Raw genomic sequence first — 23,564 nt, forward strand, 5'->3', positions numbered from 1 at the left:
AAAGAGCTACTACATCACCAGTCAGAACAAGGCTCCTTAACATTTTATAGGGTTAATAATTTAAGCACCTGAAATTAATAAATGGTGTACATAAAAATAAAACCAGTTGTTTGAGTACAGAACTTAGTAACAGCTTCTTTGAAAATTCTATTTCAAGCTAAAGAAAGTTTTTTTCAACAAAAGTAAAAGGAAAATGATCTTACCTTATCTAGCCTTTTTTGCCAGCTTTCTTCACGTTTTACCATGAGTTCAATACAATGAGAGAGTGTAGCAAGGATTCCAGCAGTAGTTGCCTTGAATGTTATAGCTTCTCCTTTAAAGTCTATGCCATTAATGCCTTTGGGTGTCACATGTGGAAACACTAAAAACACATATATAAGATCACTGATAGCTGCCCTTAATCAAACAAGTACTTCACATGTATGTGTTATATTTGAAGACAACAGACTAGCTACAAAATTAATTTTAAAATAAAAATCTAAAGTGATAATAATGTCCACAGTTATCCCCAGGATAAAGAAAAATATTCAAAAGGCGAAACAGATCCTTGCAGCTTCATCTTTTTACACTGTATTTCAAGCCTGCTTGTAATCCTGTATTACTCTGCACTCGGCAAATCATGTGGGTGGAGGGAGTGGTAATAGTTTGTAACAATAGCAGTTTGACAGCTTGAAATGGGGCCTAATTAACACAGAGCAACCTTAAAACATATCAGACTCAGCACTAAGAAAGGAACAATTTCAAAATGTCATCAAATCCAAAATGTATAATTCAAGGTTCTTTTAAGCATATAATTACAGATTTTACAGAAGTAAAAAGGTATAAGATAAAAGCATCAAATGTGCTGAATTTTCCAAGTACTGTGAGTTTTACAGTTCCAAGAACTGCTCATGCTGTCAACCAGGCCATCTGTTGCTGAGGCTATTTAAACAAGTAGTTTAAAATGTGTGCAAAAAAAGTACCTATTATATGTCACACTGGTACGTAGGTTGACATAATAACATATCAAGCACTGCACATGAATGTCAGAAAATATTACAAAGCAGAAGTAACACTCAAGTTGAAGCTGACTGAGCCCAGCAAGTTAAAGTAACTCCTGTTAGTGCCAAAGAGCAAGTTCATGACTTATCACCTGGACTGACATAATTTTTTTTCTCCAGTCTGTCAGTTTGTCAACATATGACTTTTACAGTTTAAAAAGTAAAATTAATTTTTGAGTAAGTTTATTTGTCTGCAAGAGCAAAGCAGAACTTTCAAGCACTTCCATTCTGTAATGAGAGAGCACAGTGTCTACACTTTGGGAACAGAAAGTAATCATCACATGGTCTTCAGCAGTGGTTTAAGTCTCTAGAGGTTTTTTATGCCCCCCTGTCAGAAGGAATCAAACTCTTTTTCAAATAAGTAATTACAGACTACACACAACTTCAAATACCTAAAAAAGCACACATACTATGGTAGAATACAACTTTTTTTTTTTTTTTTTTTTAATATCAGAAACATTCCCTAAAAGGTAAAAATGATGGGGGCTGGAGGGAAAAAAAAAAAAGGCAAGAGAACAAAAAACCTGTTTCAGAAATGATAATGAGCAAAGCAGCTCTCCCTCCCCAACAGCTGGAGAGGGAACACAAGAGGAGGCTGAGATTGACAGTGGCATAAGCTGGCAAGGAGGTGATGCAGTGTTTCCACTGAAAATAATTAAAATTATACAAGAACTTTGCACGTAATACTTCACAACTGAAAAAGATGTTTCACACTAATCATTCCTCCTGTTGGTGTAGGCTATGTTCACATCCAGGCTTAACAGCACAGCTGTAATGCTCGCAGATGTGATTTTTCTCTCTCACTTAGGAAATACGTAGACATGCTGAAGAAACTGCCACTAGCTGCAACAAATAATTTCAGAAATCTCTGCAGTAGAATTTAAGGGAAATATAGCAACACAGTTTAATTTTCTAGAAAAGAGAGAACTTTTGTCCCTTTCTAGGTCTCGGCCACAGTTCTAAGCCATTCCTTAATGACTAGTCTCAGAGTAGGTGTGATAGATGCAGAGTTGCAGACTCTGACAGACAGTCAGTGCCCAAAGTTTTTCAGTCATTACCATTATGGGCAAAAATGAACGTCTTGCAGAAGGATGTAAAACCTGTTTCTTTAAAGAGATGGCCACTCAACATGTTCCTTATGATGGATACCAAGTATTTTGATTCATTCCTAATCACAGGAAATATCTGTTTTTCTGAAGCATGCTGGGAGATGATCTTAACCCTCACTTCAGGAACCACTGAGCTTCAGCATTTTACAAGTACTTGTGATAAGATTTTCTATTTGGAGAGACCAAACATATTTCTGATTCCTTTTCTACACTTTTTTTCATATCAGCTACAAATCCATTATTTCAAAATTAAATCAGGCATTTGGAGATCTGTGTTTAAAGGTAAAGACTAATAGGAAAGGGTTCTTACTGTTGCAATTGCTCTCTAGTTATCAAACTGCATGCCGTCAACTGAAAAAGGCAAAATAATTTTATCTCCCACTCTAACTTCAATTTCAACATCTTCCAAGCAGTTCATTTTTCATTATCTTATCTAGGCTCTATTTATGACTTGCTTTCTCTTTTGTTTCATACAAGGAATTCTTCATACCATTCTTTATCTTTCAATAGTTCTTTAGCTTTTCTCTCCTAGACCTCTGTGTCTGTTAGGATAGGTGTTTCCCTTCTTGTTCCCAAGATTCTGCTCGTAACACCTTCCCACTGTTTGATCAAATCTGTTTTCCAGAGAAACAGGAAAGTATTCTAAAGAGAGTAAGTAGAAAGATGTTCTTCCATTTTTTCCATTTTATGCTCCCTTATATATATATATAAAAAATAACATATTATATCACTAAAGTAATTCTAAGTGAAAAACATTTGCGTCCATGATCCATTTCTTGATGCCTACTGCTGTTATCTTCTGTGGATTGCAACAGGGTCAGTATGATTAGTTTTCCTCCAAGAACAACCCCAGTTTTTCAGCAGTATTTTAGCAAATATTTTTCCTCCATTCAAAGCACAAAAATCCAACATAAATCTCCGCTGTAATTTACATCAATTTTCTCTCCTTCAGCCTTTGCACCACTTCCATCTTTATAGTTCCAGTACAAAAGACATCTTCCATATTCAATGTGGTTCCTTAAGTAGGTTACTTCTTCCTATTCTTAGAAAATTTAAATCTAAACACATTCTCTTTCCTGAGAGGATGAATGGAAACACTTAAGAGATCTAGACTCTACATTCCTGAATATTTGCAATGGGCAAATATGCATCAGCCAGATACCTTATCTTGGTGTTTTATATAAATTATTACAGTTCCAATTACTAGACATTGTAATTGGAAAGTGGCCAGTATATTTAAACTTTATAGTCCTCTACCTACCTCTTCACCTAAAGATCCCATAGAACACAGAAAAGAGAAAGCCTCTCTATCCAAATCACCTTCAGAGAAGTACACAAATGTCCATACTTACATTAACTTTCTCCTCCCACCCAGAGAACAAATTGCAGAGGTCAGTATGAATATGGCCCTTTAAGTCAGTCTTAAATATAACAATTTGAGCTTTAGATTGGTGCACTAGTAGTTTGAACAGCAGGCTTAAACACTCCATCCTATCATAGTAAGGTAAATTAAGAGGTTGAACCTATGCCTCACTTCCTGAACCACTGAGTGAAGAACCATCTTAGAATAAACAGGCAACCACTTGTAAGCTACAGTTAAGAAGATTGTTAAAGTCCTTCCAGGACAAGATAGAAATTTCAAGAAAACCTGAAATTTGAGAGACCAAATCTTAACAGCTGCTCTGAGGCTAAGCTTTAAAAAAGGTGAAGTTCAAGATAAATCTTTCATTGCCAGTTATGTCTGACCTTTTTTTTTGTGCCCAATACATGAGCATGATTGTCTCAACCTGAGATATCACTTATAATTCCACTTTAAGACAGAGAGTCTAATTATTAATTTCTAATCAAGCTTTGCTTGATTAGCACTCAGCTACTAAATATTTAATTAATTTAGCCATTAGAAATCAGACTGAGGCATAGAAAAACTGAAATGGGAATAAATATTTTCATAGAAATAATTGATGGAAAGTAAATTTAATGGAATACAGGACTCAAGTGGAATTAGAAGTTCTGCAAAATGCAAGGGGTTGCAGAATTATTTCCTGTAGTGAGCTATAGTGAGTGAGTTTATACAGGTATCCATAACACCAAGTATCAATTTTTTAGCATGTAAGTTCCCAAAAGCTTGATGACCAGCTGCATTAAAATACAGACTTTCCTAATGACATTCCCCATAGTATATGCATACATATTGCAGATGTGCCAGAACAACACAGATATGAAAAAATTTTCTACAGGTAAATTAAGCTGAAACTCCTACACGACTGTACAAAAATTGAGTTTGACAAAGACATCTATTCCAAAATGAATCATGCAGTAAAATTAAACTCGTACTTAGCATTTGTCAAAGAAGGCTTTTTCTGTTTTCTGAAATCTAACGTAACAGTTATCCAAAAGAAAAAAAAAAAAGTACAGTTTCATACAGACAACAGGGTTAGTGGAACAATACACCTGCTTACTTTTGCTTCAAACCTTCTGTGTTATCCTACTTAGCCTCTGAAATCAGCATTACAATTACTCCTCAGTAGAAAAATCTACTTATGTGATGAATTCTGGAAGTAATCTGAAAAGCTCCTTCTATTCCCTTTCCTTTCCTCTTCCATCACAACAGTTTTGGATATGCTTTAGAAAAAGCATATCCAAATACAAGAATACTTAAATACAAGAAGGAAATATGTAATACATAGGAACAACAGCCAATTAAAAAGAAAACAGAAGACACAGAAATGGCTTGTTTTGCCGTATATTTTCTAGGTTCTTCAAGGAAGTATTTACATTTTTCGAAACATTTCTGGTGAGTACTTTGGGAGATTCCATTACACTTGAAACTGGAGGTGCAACTTCAAAGCTTTGTGAATCAACTCTAAGAAATACCTTAGGACTAACTGAATTGCCAAAAAGTAGAGTGAATATTTCAGTCAGAAAACATGAGAAGGTCTAAGAAAAATGCAAATACAATTTAATTGCATACACAACTTCCTCCAGGCCAGAACTATCAGATTTCTCAAACACCAAGACTTGCATGAGTTCTTCACATTTGCTGCATGGGTACAGTGAGTAAAATAACTAGTTCATTTATGATAAGAATAAAAATCAGTATTCTATTCATTATAACAATGAAAAGGACAGCAAAAAAGCTCTAAAATTATGATAAATGAGAATCACAAAGAGTGTTGTCTTAACCATTTGATAGCCATAGTACTTCTGAAACCACAGGGGGACACCCCTAAGTGGAAAAGCACTGGATTCCACCAAACTCCTAAAGCAGGTAACACTTGCAATAACCTGTTAAAAATCTCAGTTCCTAATATTTGAATAATGCAGCTGTTTCAACAGAATTTTGTAGCAACAATTATTTTAGACACAGAATAGGAAATTCCAGCTTGACAAATTTGCATTTATATTTGTGTGAATCAAGAATAACTCAGAGGATCACTAGAAGTTGCTGAAGAATTATAACGTGACTAAGAACTTCCATTCACATACACTTAAATAGCTATTCTTGCTATTTTCTGCTTAGGAAAGAGCATAATACACCTGTCTTGTATCAGACATATCGCCATACCATTCATTCTAATTTTCATCACTGAAAAAAACTGGGACGCACTTACGTTTTTCTTTACTGCTGCTACTGCTATGTACAAAATCTCCATCAGGACGTACTGTAGGGAAATCATCTTCATCATCTTCTACCACTAGATTTGAGAGAGAATGTATTATGGGAGTGAGAAAGCTTTTCTAGTTCTTTGGTGTGCAAGAAAGAATAAAGACTGTCTTCATGGTCAGCCAGCACTTTTTCCTATAACAACAGTCATGACCCCTCCCTCCCTTTTGTGTTTGGTTTGTTTTATTTTTTTGACCCAAGACCGCTACCAGTGTAAATGTTAGTTAACAGCAGAGTCTAACATTGCTCAGCATTGAAGTTTAGCATTCAATTCTCTGGTGAGAGCAACATACTTTGATGTTACAAGTGGATAAGCAGGAGCCATGATTCAGTACCTATCTAATCTTCTACACTGGAAAGTTTTAAAAAAAGTGGAATTACGCTTCTCTGGTGTTTCATTGCTGCAGAAAGTTTCACGCTGCCAGAACAAACACAGGGATGAATATAAATGCCTTAGTAGAGTGCAAGATATAGTGACAAGCTGTGCTCTGGTATAAGCAATTCAGAGATATGTAGACATCCACACTGTAGTCCAGTATGGTCTGAAGTGTGCATTTAGTGCTCTATTTCCAGCCAATACCCCTTAGAAGCATTACTTAATGCAGCACTTTTGACTTTTAAAAACAGTGTATTGTTTCTATCAAAACTAATATCCCATTTATTTTTCAAAATAATAGGTAAGAGACAGCAATAAATTGAGTTCTTGAGAGTTAGCAATTGGTATTCTAAAACAAAACACTTAAAAAGAGCATTGCTTTTGTACAGTTGACAGCTACAGGTAATCATCAAGCAGATTTTAAAGCAAATCTGAATTCCAAAGTAAAAATAATTAATATATTTATGTATTTATGCAAATTATTGATGCTTTTCTAAACTAAATTTAGGATATATACCTTATTCACAAGACATTAAATTGCATTGCAACAATATCCAGAGGTTCACTCGGTAAAAAGCTACATTCTATGGAGGGAAGAGTTTTCAGCTACAGTGTTACCTTTATCCCTCTGGAGTTCGTCTTTGGAAACTGCATCTGCACAAGCATCAAAGTATTTCTGTAAAGTATCAACTTGTCTACACAAGATGTCTCTAAAGGTTTCCATTTCTGCAAGCTTCTCACGTAAGCTATGGCCCTTCTGAAAACACAAACGAAAAAAAGCCTGAAATGTTTCTACATACTCAACAATAGCTTGATGCAGTATAGCTACAATTCAATTTTAAAAAATATATTTCTGCAGCTATGAAGAAGCAACTGAAGTACACTAAGGGCATTTTAGATATTAGCAATTATGAAATACTGTTAATGTCAGAAGAAACCATATCCAAGTATTCCTTACTCGTTTTGCTACTGGTCTCAATGTTTTCTCTTTACTGCACCTCCTAATTCAGAGCACTCCACAAAACATTATTAAAAATGTGAACTTGCATGCTACCAGCTTTATACATATTTGCCTGAAAGCAGTCACCTCCAGCTTAAGATCTTCATTCCAATCCTTATTCCCTTTTCTTGTGTTGTTCCTGTTCTGCTCTCCCAGAAGTACAGCACACCCAGTTCATATATTGAATATTCATATGCATGACATAAGGAAAGCCATAATTTGTCAGGCAGGGCTATATCACACTTATTAAGCTACAGAGATAGTGTTTGTTTTCAGTTGGAGTCCAGGATATTCTGGTAAGTAAACTAGAAGAAGTTAATGAACACACTCACAAGTCTGATTTTCTTGCCACAGAAGACGATACCACAATTTAAAAGGGATGATTGCATGAGAGGCATAAGACAGCTTCACGTACCATTTTTATGATGGACTACTGACATTTAAACTAAATACTTTGAGTTTTTTCTATAATTATGTGAATGAGTCTTCATATGTTACTTCTTTTCCAGTTGCATGTTATTTGTGCACTAATACTAGGAAAACTTTTTGCACCAACCTTGAATGAAGAGGTGGATGTTGCAGAGTATCCACTTGCTCCAGAGACAAGAGACACCATGGAGCCATGACGGCGCAAACTTGACTCTGATCCATAGCCGGATTCAGTCTAAAAATCAAACCACACAAAAAACTAGAGTGCTGAGGTTTTTGATTAAACAGAAATAATGAAAACAAGATTAATGTAATTTTCTCTGAAACCCACCCATTTATTTTTTGCAGTAGAGGTTTAAATAACTCAAACTGTACCTGCATCTAAGATACTGATGTAGTATCTGTGAAGTTACTATAAACTTTATTTTTTAGTATCAAATCAATTTGTAAAGTAATTTGTCACCTAAATGAATTATGTGTCCCCAAAAGGACACAGCAACATATATATTTAATGGTTTAAAAAAGGGACGGTGTTTCATTATTTTGGTTTATGCAATTCCTAAGAAGTAACTTTCACACAGCTTATTAAAAAAACTTACATTACTGTACAATTAACTGGGGAATTAAACAGGTTAAGTCTCAAGACAATCAGTTTCAGTCAATCCATCCAATTATACAAATAGTACCATCTTCTTTTTAAAAGCAACAAAATAGAAATCAAAGAAAATCAGACAATTACTTTTATCAAAATTTCTTCCTGTTTCAGGCTTCTTTGGCAAAATTATTTATAGTAGACTGAAATTAATATTTCATGAGAACAAAAGTCTACATAAAAGAAGAACTCTAAGAGAGAGAGGATACAATAATAGTAACTAACTAAACAATGAAAAAAGAAAAACATCTTGATTAGAATAACATTTATAAGATCAAAAATAAAGTTTCACAAATCTCCTTACAAGTCAAACAGAAAGAGATACTGAGGAACTGAAGGAAAATAAATTTCTCTAAATGTTAATGTAAATGATGTGCATGGCAAAGGAAATAAAAAAAATCCTGATAGAGAATGTAAGAAATAAACAGATGATTCAGAATAATATATAAAATACTGTTAGTAGATGAGTTTGAGCCAGTACACAGAGACAACAGTGAAGGACTTTTGACAGAAATAAATTCTGCAGTAGCACCAGTACTCCAATGGGGCAGGGAGAGGGGAGACAAAACAAATGGCATAGAACAAGAAGCAATTATGAAATTCCAATTATTGTACATTTTATGGAAAAACTGGGAGCTCTATAGGCTTTGAGAAGGCAGGAGAGTGTGGATAAGTTAAATAGCAGGGAAAGGTAAATAGTTCTTCTTTGAAGTGTCAGTTAAGAATTTGGGCAAAGTGGAACAAAGTATGTACGTCTGAGTTACGAGTAAGAGTTTGGGCATACGACTGCTTTGTTTCAAAAGCATTAAATAAGCATAAACCTGAAAGGAAGAATCATCCAACACTTTGAAACATTTCTTTTAGAATTTCCTTAAAACACAAATATAAAAAGACTTCACTGTTTAATCAGTACCTTCAATATTTATTTAAGCATATGCCACAAATCTTAAGATGATCCAATATGTTTTTATTATAGTCAGTTTGACAGTGAAAATTCATTCAATTTTCTCTGTAACTTGTACACAGTAAGAAAGATGATAAAACTTCATTTTAATATGATATCAATTTTAAAATGTAGACAAAATATCCACTTCATTGAGGGTAGAGTAGTTTAACTAAGGATAGGAAGTGTTTTCTCATTTTGTCCTTAAAGTGAAAAAGCCACACCTATGCAAGACCTTGCTTTAAGCTTAGGAAATGACATTTCTGGATTTCTTTACTTTAGATTTAGTCAAAGCCACCTATATAGTCCTGCTTTAGAACTTCCAAAAATACTTGTAAACTTGCAAGTAGAAAATCTGATACTTTATATTCTACATCTGAATTAAATCCTTTTCTTCCAATATTATACATACAGTCAAAGCTCAGCTAATTTAGTTCACAAAATAAAAACTGAAGGTGAAAGAAAAAACCCAACCCTTCTTTCCACATCAATACGTAAGCTTGATTTTTTTAAGATAACTTTTCAGCAGAATATTTGTTCCTCCCATTTATGCTTGTGATTATTATTTCCCCTAAATAATTTATCCATGCTTCAGAATCGTACATGTAACAGCATACACGATTATATGGATACAGCTATCAGCTTGCAAAGTCTACCAACAAAAAGGTGCAATTATTAACTATTTGTTATCAAGAAGCAAGTTCAGCAGGCATTAAGAGCAGACTGAACAGCACACATCACGAATCAAAAGCACGTACATTTACAGACCATGTTCACAAAACTGTGTCAGACAATTATGTTCAAATAGCCAAGAGGAAAAAAAAATAAAATTACATTGAGAATACTTATTTTTCACAAGAACCAGAAATAAGTACTCATTTCTAACTGATGCACAGACAAGCCAACCTGCTCACAGCAGACACATGTAGGCAGATGAACACAAAGAAAGCATGAGTCATGCAAAGCCCCACCATTCTACTACCGCAACATCTAAACGAGAGCAGGTCACTGCCGCATTTATGTCTTGCAAAGCAGATCATCGTTAACTAATCACTGCAGAAATAATCATTTACATTGAGAAAAGGAATGTAGACAAAGTTTCTTCTGTTTATAAGAATTTTAATTTCCCAAGATAAAAACTGGAAAAGCTGATAAGAGTTCATATGATAGAAATCAACAGTCTCTGCTTGAAAAAAAAATTACTTCTAGAAGTTGTATCAATTCATACCATCAAGCACTAATGCCAAATTGCCATGCTTGGTGAAAAGATGCACTTCTTTGAAATTCCATGCATACACCACAGCTTCAAAGCTACATTAAAATTGGCATTTGATAGTAATTGCAACACCTTCAGCTTTCTAAGCCAATGCATGAAATCCATTAATCCTTTTGTTACAGATAAGAGGAAAGAGCCACATGATCCAAAGCTTCATGTGATCCTTTAACTGGAGCAGATGCTAGTATCAGCAACAATGCAGTACGTCAGAAAAGCTGCTTTCAATAAAAAAAGCTAAGTATTTGCAGAATCATATTGCAGATCTCTCTTGCTGCTCACATTGATCCTTAGGTGGTAAATAATACCCTTGAATAAACCACAGATTCACAGCAAAGTTCTCCCAGTTAAAAAATCAAATAAATTATTCTCACGTCTTCAAGGAATTCTTTTGATTATGTCTCAATTTGCACCTGTGAAGCGCTTCAATATATGTTTGTTCACCAAGGCAGATATATTCAGTTAGCATTATAAATTATTTATTATTTTATATAACACAACCAGCAGGCAGCTCCTCCCTCTAAGGCATACAGCTCACTCAGAAGATGATGGAACAGATATTAAGACACAGTGACTCTAACCTCATTCTCTACAGTGTTTGTAAAAATACACTCAATCCCACTCAAAGATCCAAGAGATCAAGCCACAATATCTTATGAAAAAAAAAAAAAAAAGATAGAAAAGGTAGTAACACAAAAGAGCTGAAAGGTACTATGAAAGGCTTGGTGGAAAATATGCAGATAAGCTCTGTAAAACAACTATGTTCCAAAGGCAATTTTTAGACTTGCTGCAAATGCTTCAGAAAGATGGGTTTTAGTGCAAGGATGAGCCAAGACAGGGCTACCCTAGGAAATTATTGCAGACAGTAAGAACACAACAGACACTACACTTTGAACAATGCAGGATGCATTTCTGTGGACTGAAAAAAAAGATATAATTATTATGTGACTGTAGGTCTGATTTTTCAATTGTTCTGAAGCTGCTGACAATGGAAATTTAAGGTTGCAAAACTAAGGTGGTTGTTAGCAGGAAGGCAGAGATAGAAATTCCACAATCCAGGTCAGGGCAGCTGGATAGTGATAGTGATTTCCCACCCACAGCCCTCCCAAGCCGAGTGCAGATGACTATTTAAAAGGAAAGAGCTTCTAATCTGACCCTTTTTTGCAACTGCAAAAACAAGGAAAGACACATAGACTTAACCTTCCTCCAGCAGCGACATATGTTGCAATTCCATAGTAAACACCCAGGTTATGTGCACAGGAGGAATCCTCAGGAATTCCAAGTTGAAAAACACATATAAAAATAAAACTCTTCACTGAGTAAAAGTACCAAAACCCAAGCTGACAGTAACTGCAACATTTAGTGTACTTAGTAATAGAACTAAAGCAGCTTGTACTCCTGGGTCATGGGAATATAAGAAAGTCTGGGAGAGGCTACATTTATCCCTTCTGTGAATCTGGGTTGTCAGGAAAGGGTCTGTATTGTAATACAAGAATTAATAAATTCCATTCTATTAGACACCATCAGAAAAAGCACTGATGTTTTGGTGTCAGTTCCCAATGCACTAAAGGAAGTGTTGTTACTTGTTTTCATGCTCTGAAAGCTACTGGGTTTTAAAGAATTAATTCATTCCATTACATATTGTCAGATCTTGGTTTAAGGCTAGCACTAGTGCAACTGTGCCTTTAAAAAAAAAGAACAGCTATGATCCCAAGTGAAAGCAGTAGTCTTTTTAGCAGTTATACAAAATTGCATAATAGTTATATTAAATATTAAATATTATTACATCATCACAATGTATAAAATTCAAAATAGAGTGTTGCCAGGATTAAGTGCTAACTAAGACAGATGAGCCAGGCAGATGAGCAGTAGGATAAGCTGCTGCAGGAGTTTGAGAACCGGCTCTCCCATGGAGCATCCACTAGGTGGAGGGAAAGCCCGTGCCTTGCAGGAACTGAGCACGTAGGGATAACCCAGCCTGTCTCAACAGGGGGACAGAGCATGGAGACTAAGGCACACACAGTATTCACAGTTAACAGGCACTTAGGCAATCTTACTTATCCTTCAAAACGGCAGGGAAGGAGTGATTGTCTCTTACTCCAATTGTTGGTTTGGTTTTAATTTTTAACTGATGATAGTTAAGTATTACAATGATATCACCTCTGTAGAATCAGAAAAATGTATCCACCATCAGTATTATGGGGAAGAATCTTGGGCTATACACCACAATGAAATATCCAAAGAGTATAGTTAAATAGCAATGGGGGTTTATTCACCTTTGTGAAGAGGTATTTGTTGCAAGCCTGATCCGGTTTTGGATATGGACTTGAGAGGCCTACATTTTGTTTAATCAGAATAAACATTTTCCTAACAAGAAACACTAGGATTCACTAGGTGAATCCTAACTAGGAAACACTAGGTGCAGGCAAGGTTCTTACTTGCACTAAAAGCAATGGACTACAAAAAGCTTTACAGTCACATAGAACAAACCTATCAGCAGATATATAGTCTTAGCTATGTTTCTTATCAATAAGAAAAAAACCTGCCAAAACAAATGCTCCTGCAAAACCCACAAAGTCTCTTGTTCATCTAGAGCAATTAGCAGTTACCTTGGCACTGCTAAATTCAGAAATGAATTGTTTTTCCCTCTAATCTTTAAACATTTAGCCATCAGAATAGATACCTCTATCAAATGGCTGGCATAATGTAATATATAGGAAGCACTGGAGGATAAAAAAGTTGGAATTGTTGAATTCCAGAACATATTTGACAAAGAATTTAAGGAAAACTATCTCACACCCTACAGAAATACATGCAAACACATGCTGTTTAAATTGCCATCTCCTAACATAAATTTGGGAAAAAGTGTGTGGGGGGGTGGGGTGGGGAAAGGGTTTAATACATTTCTTGTTTTGCATTAAAACAAACACCCTATTAAAACACAATTTTCTTTACTTTCAAAACCTATTATCTACTCTTATTTCCTTCTTGCTGTAGCCTTTGTCAGCTCTCAACACCTACTTCCTTCAAAAACAACAGAAGCTCACTGACATGTTACACATCTGAACCAAAAAAGTTCTATGAAATAAGGGACTCCAAGACATGCAACTTTTTGTCATATTCCTGATACAGCTTCAGATTGCTCAAGTTGTCCAGGGTTGAAGATTCATAAAAACCAGTACTACTATTGAGTCAAAACCATGTTTGTTTAAAAACAAATTCCAGTCTGGTTTAAAAGCTCTTTATGCAACAGCACTCTGCCATCTGTAGGAGCTTTACATGCATTTCTAATCATACATCAACTTGACAACATAAAGATTCCATATATTAAGCTCAAACTATCTAGGCAATAATTCTGTCCAAAGGTAATTTTACTTTCAAACAACAGATGAGCATACTGGATATAAAGGATATTTCTGAAGGCATAATTATCTAAGGACAAACTCTACCATTCTGCATGACAGGCAGAAAATAATCAGAATCATTAAAACTGGAAAAGACTTCCTAGATCACTGAGTCCAACCTTTGACCCAATACCACCGTGCCAAATAGACCACAACACTAAGTGCCATATACAGACTTTTACTGTACACCTCCAGAGGCTCCATTATTTTCCTGGGCAGCCCATTCCAATATCTGATCACCCTTTCAGTGAAAAAATTCTTCCCCATGTCCAACCTGCAGAGCCTTCCTACCCTCCACTGAGTGGGAGATCAACACTCCCACCTAACTTGACACCTGCAAACTGACTGAGGTGCCCTTGATCCCCTCATGCAGATTGTCTGTAAGGACACGACACAGAACTGGACCCAATGCTGAGCTCTGGGGAACAGCACAGGTGACCGGCCACCAGCTGGATATAATTCCATCTACTGCCGCTCTTTGGTCTTGACTATCCAGCTGGCTTTTTACCCAATGAACAGTGCACTTGTCCAAGCCATGGGCTGACAGTTTCTCTAGGATAACGGTATCAAAAATGGTGTCAAAGGCTTTAGTGAAGTCTAGACAGAAAACATCCGCAGCCTTTCCCTCATCCACTAAGCAGGTCACCCTGTCATAAAAGGAGATCAGGTTGGTCATGCAGCACCTGCCTTTCATAAATCCATGCTGACTGGGCCTGATGCCCTGGTTGTCCTATATGTGCCAGTCATCACACTCAAGATACTCTGTTCCACAACCTCCCCCAGCACTGAGGTCACCAAGGTCAGGCTGACAGGCTGTAGTTCCCCAGATCCTGCTTCTGACCCTTCTTGTAGGTGGGCACCACACTTGGAAATCTCCAGTTATCTGGGGTGTCCCTGGTTAAACTAGAATTGACCATAAGTGATGCAGAGTGGCTTGGAAAGGTGTATCATCAGCTCCCTCAGTCCTCTTGGGTAAATTTCATTTGGCCTCATAGACTTGTGAGTAGCTAAGTAACATGGGAGGTCACTTCTCCTGGGTTACAGGAAGTCTATTCTGATCCCCAGTCCTTTTGAGCAGCTCAGGGAGCTGCTTGCCCTGAGGATATTTGATCTCTCTGTTAAAGACTAAGGCAAAGAAAGCATTAAATACCTCAGTCTTTTCCTCATCCTCGGTGACAGTGCTCCCCATCCACATGCCCACTGAAGGATGGAGATTTTCCTTGGCCCTCCTTTTGTTGTTAATGCATTTGGAAAAACATCTTATCTTATACAGCAGTGACCAGACTGAGTTCTAGCTAAGGTTTCCCCTGATTTTTTCTCTACATGACTTACCAACATCCTTGTACTCTTCCTGAGGTGCCTGCCACAACCTGCATAGGAAGCAACATTTGCAAGATCTTAAGTCAAATGAAGCTGGTGAAGGGTCTGGAACACAAGTCTGATGAGGAGTAGCTGAGGGAGTTGGGGTAGCTCAGCCTGGAAAAAAGGAGGCTCAGAGGAGACCTTATCACTCTCTACAGAAAGGAAGCTGTAGTGAGATGGGTGTCAGTCTCTTATTCTAAGTAGCAAGTGTCAGAACAAGTGGAAATGGCCTCAAGTTGCAGCAATGGAGGTTTAGTTTAGACATTATGAATTTTTTTTCATGGAAAGGGTTGTAAAGCACTGGAATATACTGCTCAGAGAAGTGGTAGAGTCACCACACCTGAAAGTGTTAAAAAAATGTGTGGATATGGCATTTCATAACATGGTTTAGTGGTGAACATGGTAGTGGTGCTGGGTTGACAACTGAATGTGGAAATATTAAAGGTCTTTTTCAATCTTAGCAATTCTATGAAATACTTGATACACGATGGCTTACCAAGACCTAAAAAAGTTACATGAAAACATTAACTGTTTTACCAAGAATAAAAGAATATTAATTGTTGTAAAGAATAAAACCACATGATTCTAGAAATCTCATTTTAGTTTATGAGTTAAGAACAAGTCCAACATAATGCTAAAGTGATAAACTATCTGAATATTTCTAATGTATAGATGTAACACATAGCCACAGATACAGAAGGGCAAAGATATACATATAAAGCAGACGTCATATCAAAAAACTTTATAAGCAAACTCTGATTATGAGTTTTATCTAACTTAAAAGCTTTGTATGTTTAATGTAAAAGACATGTTTGGATATCTAAAAGGATAAAAATTCAGATAATTTCCAAAATCTTGGTGAATCACCAATTCAAAACATTGAGAGTATGTCCTTCTGTCACAGGGTCTGACTACAGACACAGTACTCTGTGGTCTAACAGGTCAGGACTGGGAAAATTAAGTTGCCACACACCTCATATTACTTTTTGGTTAGTACCAGTTCATCCGTTTAATCTCCCCAGGTCAGTATTGTGTGTGACCACTAGAGGGAAATAGCGAAAAGGAAACAGACACCGCTGGAGGTTACTAGTGGTCTTCGACCAGTAGTAACCCTTACCCTGTTTCTGCTTCCCTGGGCATAGAAACCTCTTTTTCTTGGTAGACAATTAAAACCAGAGCAGTTTTACCTTTAGCCTTTATAATTACATTTGAGACACATTGCTTAGAGAGGATAAAGTAATAGAGATTAAAGAAATTATTCTGAAGTCAGACTTCTCAGCCAGTTCAAAACAGTGAACCAACTAAGAACACATTCATTTTCAGTTAAAACTGTCCAAAGACATAGTACCAAATCAATGTGACAAATGTTCTGGCTCAGATTTTTAGAACTTCATCTGACAAGAAGTAGTTAGGCTCAATATAATTCAGCTTCAAAAAAAGTTTAATACTTGACTCAGAGAAAATTTGGCACGTATCTCAAGCACCATGCCCAAGTAGAAGATTTTTCTTTACATTCAGCTGCTCTGTTATTAGTCTGCAAACACACAGTTCATCATTAAAATCACTTTTATATACCAGCTAGACAAATAGGCACAGGTTTTTTTCATATACAGGTTATACATTAAGTAGGCCCTCACCAAACTAGTTTTCCCTGTACGTATGCTCACTTTGAGAAGCATTAGAAGAAACAAAGTTTTAGTTAAAGCCTACCAAACCCATTTAAAGTCATAAAGTAATGATACAGACATATTTAATTTGAAATAAGTTATTTATTTACTGTATTCATAACACTTAAGTTTATACAGGCTTATTTGGGAGCTTGTAAAACCATTTTATGAAATGCAACTTTCAGAAAACTCATCTTTGAAAACTAAAATATTAATATTTAAGTTACAATATATTTCATACAATATAAACAAACATATCAGTAAAGACATTAAACTCACTTGCCAATACAAAAACAACCTCCTTAATCATTGATGCAAAAAGAAACAGACTGCTTTTATTTGCTGAAATCAAACACCCTCTGTGTAATAGGAAAAACAACTTCAAGCACAGCACAGGTCTCTACAATAAGCTGATCTACCCTGCCCTTGAAGGAAAATCTGGAAACTGTTTGGAAAACAGCTCACAAAAGGCTGCTTCTAGTACATTAGAGGAAAGCAAATCAAAGGATCTAGGCCCTAAAATGTTCAGGACTTTGAAGATAAATATTATCATGAGTTCTACACAGAACTGTAATACTGTTGGTCCTTATGAGGCTATCCACTAAGTTTTGGGACACCATTTTGGGTCTTACTTTGCTTTCCAGAGAGGTAAAAAGTATAAACAAGATAAAGAGTGCCAAAACAGAGCTGGTACCAACACAAAAACCTCCCTGCTATAAGCATTAGCTAGAGAATAGTATAATAAAACAAGCAGTTTAGTGCCTATTTTAACTTGTCTTCTATAGTAAGTAAATTATCTTATTTCATGACAGCATGTCTGTTTTGTACAAGCTGTACAAAAAGGGCTTTTGTAGAGCCCCATCTGTAAGAACTTCTGCCTTAATTGCCCATTGTACTATGAAAAACCCAGGCAACTGCAGAAACACATTCAGCATCTACATAATCAATTATTTTGTAGACTCGTATTTTCTACATACTGCTGAAGTCCAATCCCGTTGTTGGTTCTCTTACAGAAGTGTACCCCTGAATAATTCATTGTGAGAAAGCCGCACATATGTTAAGAGCTGGCAAACTGAAACTGATGCTATTGCCTGCAGAAATCCCAGTGTACATATGGGTGACATTAAGACTTCAGGAGAATGGTGATATTCTTGCTGTTGACTGCTTTGAACCGCAACACACTAAAAGCTGACTTTATCCCCTTGTGAAGTGAGGAGAGAGAAACTCCTACCTGATGGTAGGTAAGGTGTTTCCTGACCATTCTGTGTGGCAGTGACAAAATACAAATTCTGTTACCAGATTTTTCAATTCTGACAGATCTGTGTATACTCCAATTCAGGCATTGAAAAAGCAGCAGCCATAAAAATGATGGAAGTGAAGCTACAGTATCTACATCCAAAAGTAGTCCAGACTCAAATCTGCCTCACAGTTGAGAACAGTTAAGAAAAACAGCAGATTTGATGTTTAACACAGGGCTCTTATATCAAGACAATATCAATCAATAAAGACGGCAAAGAACCTTTCCAGTCAAGTGAAACAAAAGTTTTTCTCCTAAATGCAGCCTCAGATCCACGTTTCAGACTTTCTTCCCATATGACCAAGTGCAAACCCAAAATGGAGCATGCTTTTTACTTCTGTCTACTCAGGTAGGTATCTGAGAGAGATTACATATGACTAGTACTGTCAGCTAAACACTGTCCATCTGTTGAAGACGTGTCTAGTCAGCATGATGGCCTCTTTTCAAGAATTAAAGCACAAACCAGTCCAGTCACCCTCTGAAGATCAGTTAGATATACTTGCACAAACCTTAAGTCCTATGTATTGGGTGATTAAAAGAGCACTGAGCAGGTCAGTTCCTCATTCTCATTAGCCATGCAGGCTTAGGGAGGAGGCGGGGTGATTAAAAGAGAGCTCTAGGGAGCGAGGTGAGTGGGCAAACAGGGGCATGGCACAGCAGCTCACCTGGCAGTTCATGCAGGCAGGGTTGCAGGTTTCCTCCTTCTAGTGGGGTTTTTAGTTTGTTGTTTATTGTGTTTCTGTTGGTTAGTTGGTTTTGGGGTTTTTTTTGTTAGCAATGGTTTTTACACAGTCAAAAACTGCAGTTACTACAAGTGTATGTAATCAGATGGAACTCTCCAAAATGGATTTATCTGTTCAGACCCATTCCTGTGCAGAGTATTTGAATTTATCAGTGGTACCAGGGGGCATTGCAGAAGAAGCCTGCCTGCAGTGTGAATTGGTAAATGATCTCCTTTTGCTGGTGGCTAAGCTTAGAGAGGAAGTTGAAAGACTAATGAGTATTAGGGAAAGTGAAAGGGAAATAGACTGGCTGAGTTCTGCCCTTCCATCCTTGAGGGAGGCACACCAGGAGTCAGAGGACTCCCATGCCTCCCATGCAATAGGAAGACACTTGGTGGATGAAGGGGATTGGAAATGGGTTCCTACTCAGGGAGGTAAGAGAAGTTTCTCCTGACCCCCATCACCTACACAGGTGCCACTTCAGAATAGGTATGAGGCCCTAAATCCAGAGGGTAAGACAGATGATACAGAAGAAAATTATCTGCCCAGTGGGCCTTCCAATTACACTTCATCTATCAGAGGGATCACCGCCTTTGACATAAAAAAGAAAAGAAGGGTAGTTGTAGTGGGTGACTCCCTTCTGAGGGGAACAGAGCGCCTGACATGTGGACTGGACCCATCCAACAAGGAGGTCTGCTGCCTCCCTGGGGCCCAGGTACAAAATATCACTGAGAGACTTCCTGGGCTGATTCAGCCCTCTGATTATTACCCACTGCTGATACTCTAGGCTGGCAGTGATGAGATTGAAAAGAGGTGTGTCAGGTCAATAAAAAGGGACTTTAGAGCACTGGGTCAAGTGGTGATAGGGCAGGACACAGGTAGTGTTCTGTTCAGTCCCTTAGGTAGCAGACAAAAAGGATGAAAGGGAGAGCCCACATTGTCAAGAGGTGGCTCAAGGTTTGGTGTCATCAGCCATCAAAATTTTGGGTTCTTTGATCACGGGCCAACTTTTTCAGTACCTGGCCTGCTGGAACTGGATGGGCTGCATCTCTCTGTTAAGGGTAGAAGAATTTCAGCTCATTAACTAGCAGAATTCATTGAGTAGGCTTTAAACTAGGGGGAAGAGGATGCAGCTGAGCTCTCTGGAAGCAGGTCCAAGGGTGGTAAGCCTGAGTTAGGTGTGAAATCAGCAGCCCAGCTGAGGTGCATGTGCACTAATGTATGCAGCATGGGTAACTAACAAGAGCTGGAAGCCACGGTGCAACATATAGTCACCATAATGGAAATGTGGTGGGACAACTCACATAGCTGGAGTGCTGCACTGGATGGCTAAGGGCTCTTCAGGAGAGACAGGAAAGGGAGAAGAGGTGGAGTGGTAGCCCTTTATATTACGGAGGCTTTTGATGCCATGGGTATTGAAACTAATGATGATGAAGTTAAATGCCTATGGGTAAGAAGTAAGGGGAAGGCCAACAAGGCTGATATCCTACTTTTATCATCCACCCAACCACGAAGAAGAGGTGGACAACTTATTTTATAAGCAGCTGGAGAATGTTTCAGGATCACCAGCCCTTGCTCTTGTAGGTGACTTTAACCTACCAGACATCTGCTGGGAACTTAATACCACAGAAAAGAGGCAGTCCAGGAAGTTTTTAGAGTTAAGTGGAGGACACAGCTGGTGAGTAAGCCTACCAGGGGAGGAACTATGTTATACTGTTGTTCTCAAATAGAGATGGGCTGGTGGGTGATGTGGTGTTGGAGGCCACTTGGGTCATAGTGATCAAGTATCAATTACGGAGTTCTTGATACTTGGTGAAATCAGGAGGAACATCACTAAGACTTTTACAATGGACTTCTGGAGGGCAGACTTTGGCCTACTTAGGAAACTTATTCAGAGAGTTCCTTGGGAAGCAGCCCTTGAAAACAAAGGAGTCCAGGGAAGGTAGGCATGCTTCAAAACAGAAATCTTGAGGGCACAGGAATAGGCTGTCCCTGCGTGCCGAAAGACAAGTCGATGAGGCAAATGTCCAGCCTGGATGGGCAAGGAGATTTTGAAGGAACTTAGGAATAAAAAGAGGATGTATCATCTTTCGAAGGAGGGTCAGATCTCTCAGGAAGTATTCAAGGGAGTTGCTAGGGCATGTAGGAAAAACACTAGGCAAGCCAAAGTTTGGTTCAAACTTAATTTGGCAACTTTTGTAAAGGAAAATAAAAAATGTTTTTATAAATATATTAATGGCAAAAGGAAGGATAAGACCAACCTTGCTCTCTATTGGATGAGGGAGGGAACTGCAGATGAGGAGAAGGCAGAAGTGCTTAACATCTTCTTTGCCTCAGTTTTTAGTGAGAAGATGGCTTGTCCCCAGGACAACTGTTCTCTTGGGTTGGTAGGTGGTATTAGGGAACAGAATGGTCCCCCCATTATCCAAGAGGAGGCAGTCAGAGAACCGCTGAGCCGTTTAGATGTTCATAAATCCATGGGACCAGATGGGATCCATCCCAGGGTGATGAGGGACCTGTCAGATGAGCTTCTGAAGCCACTCTCCATCATTTACCAACAGTCCCGGCTCACTGGTGAGGTTCCAGAGGACTGGAAACTGGCCAATGTGACACCCATTCACAAAAAGGGTGGGAAGGAGGATCCTGGTAGGTATACGCCAGTTATCCTGACCTCAGTACCTGGTAAGGTTATGGAACAGTTTATACTGAGTCTCATCACACAGAACTTACAGGATGGCCACGCTTTGCTGGGTTCAGAACTGGCTGGATGGCCGGGCCCAGAGGGTGGTGGTGAACGGTGCTGCATCCAGCTGGGGCCAGTCACCAGTGGTGCTCCTCAGGGCTCTGTGCTGGGACCAGTTCTGTTCAGTATTTTTATTGATGACATGGATTGAGTCTTTCATTAGTAAATTTGCAGATGACACTAAGGTGGGAACGTGTGTCGATCTGTTGGAAGGTAGGAGGGCTCTGCAGAGAAACCTGGAATGGTTGGATGGATGGGCAGAGTCCAATAAGGTGACATTTAATGAGTCCAAGTGCCGAGTCCTGCATTTGGCCACAATAACCCCCTGCAATGTTATAGGCTGGGGACGGTGTGGCTGGAAAGGGACATGGGGGTACTGGTGACAGCTGACTGGACATGAGCCAGCAGTGTGCCCTGGTGGCCAAGAAGGCCAAGGGCATCCTGGCCTGTGTCAGGAATAGTGTGACCAGCAGGAGCAGGGAGGTCATTCTTCTCCTGTACTTGGCACTGGTGAGGCCACACCTTGACTGCTGTGTCCAGTTCTGGTCCCTCAGTTTAGGAAGGACATTGAGACGCTTGAGTGCGTCCAAAGGAGGCAACGAGGCTGGTGAGGGGCTTGGAACACAAACCCTGTGAGGAACTGCTGAGGGAGCTGGGGAGAAGCTGAGTCTCCTTTTCTCCAGCTTGTTTAGCCTGGAGAAAAGGAGACTCAGATGTGACTTTATCACTCCCTACAACTCCCTGGAAGCCGGTTGTAGCCAGGCAGGGGTTGGTCTCTTTCTCCAGGCAGCAACTGACAGAACAAGAGGACACAGTCTCAAACTGTGCCAAGGGAAATACAGGTTGGATATTCTATACGGAAAGAGTGATCAAGTACTGCAATGGTCTGCCCGGGGAGATGGTGGAGTCACTACCCCTGGATGTGTTAAAAAAAGACTGGATATGGCACGCAGTGCCATGGTCTAGTTGCGATATTAGGGCATGGGTTAGACTCCGTGATCTTGAAGTCTCTTCCAACCTAGTGATTCTGTGTGTCGTGTTTGATTAGATTATGGGAGCTATAGTCTAAGTAGCTATTATCTTTGCCCTTTCTTCGTACTTTGCAAAATTGGCAGGTTTACTTAACAGATTTCCTCAAATCCACTAAATATCACTAAGCACAGGAATTATACGTTTTCTGCTTAACCTTGCTTAGCATATTTGGAGACAGGTAGAAACAAGAATGGAAATAAGTAGATGCTGCACTTTTTGAACTGCACAAGAATAAAGCAAAACTTTAAGGAGACAGAATTTAACCAAACCTTTTATTTACACCTAGAAGTCTGAGAACCAGCAAATTGAGGCAAAAAAACTTCATCTTGTTAAAAAAGAACTGTTTCAAGACAGAGGAATTCTTTTGCTGGAAGCAGAAAATACTGTAACACAAGAAAGGAATAGTTAACTGCTATCTAAGAAGCAGTTAACCTTTTTACCATAGAATCAGAATGACTAGGATGCAAGATCTCTAGTACCACCTCCTGATCAGAGCATGTCCAGTTACGTGCTCAGGCCTACACTTCACAAGGAGGCATTCTTTAGAGAATTATATTATCTATTTTCAAAGCCAAAGCAATTGTTATGAAACATAACTGGAACACACAGGCAAAGAAAGACTGGGTTGGTCAAAGTGAAACGATTTGCTTTGTTTATAATTAATCAAGTGTGTTGGGCTGGAATGGACAAAGCTTTAGTCCAGCTTTAGACAGTACTAACTGTAACTACTTATTAATAAAGCTGCAATTTAACAGCTGCTCTTCGATCATGGGCCCAAGAATGTCAAAAGGGTGCCAAGACAGACAAAGAACTATTGTTTTCAGTCCTGAAAGGGAAGTTTCAACAATTTG

General features: G+C 38.3%; 1 protein-coding gene across 2 annotated transcripts in view; it reads right to left on the reverse strand.

The window, feature by feature from the left end:
* Positions 1-23,564, reverse strand: part of CERT1 (ceramide transporter 1) — a 79,239-nt gene that overhangs the window by 20,892 nt on the left and 34,783 nt on the right. For both annotated transcript variants that reach the window (XM_054003936.1, XM_054003935.1), the window contains exons 4-7: positions 7,746-7,853; positions 6,808-6,946; positions 5,761-5,844; positions 204-361 (exon numbers count right to left, since the gene is read on the reverse strand). In XM_054003936.1, coding sequence (XP_053859911.1) covers positions 204-361; positions 5,761-5,844; positions 6,808-6,946; positions 7,746-7,853 — 489 coding nt within the window. The remainder of the gene's footprint in view (positions 1-203; positions 362-5,760; positions 5,845-6,807; positions 6,947-7,745; positions 7,854-23,564) is intronic.

This window comes from Vidua macroura, chromosome Z, assembly GCF_024509145.1.
Source record: "Vidua macroura isolate BioBank_ID:100142 chromosome Z, ASM2450914v1, whole genome shotgun sequence".
Classification (NCBI taxonomy): Eukaryota; Metazoa; Chordata; class Aves; order Passeriformes; family Viduidae; genus Vidua; species Vidua macroura.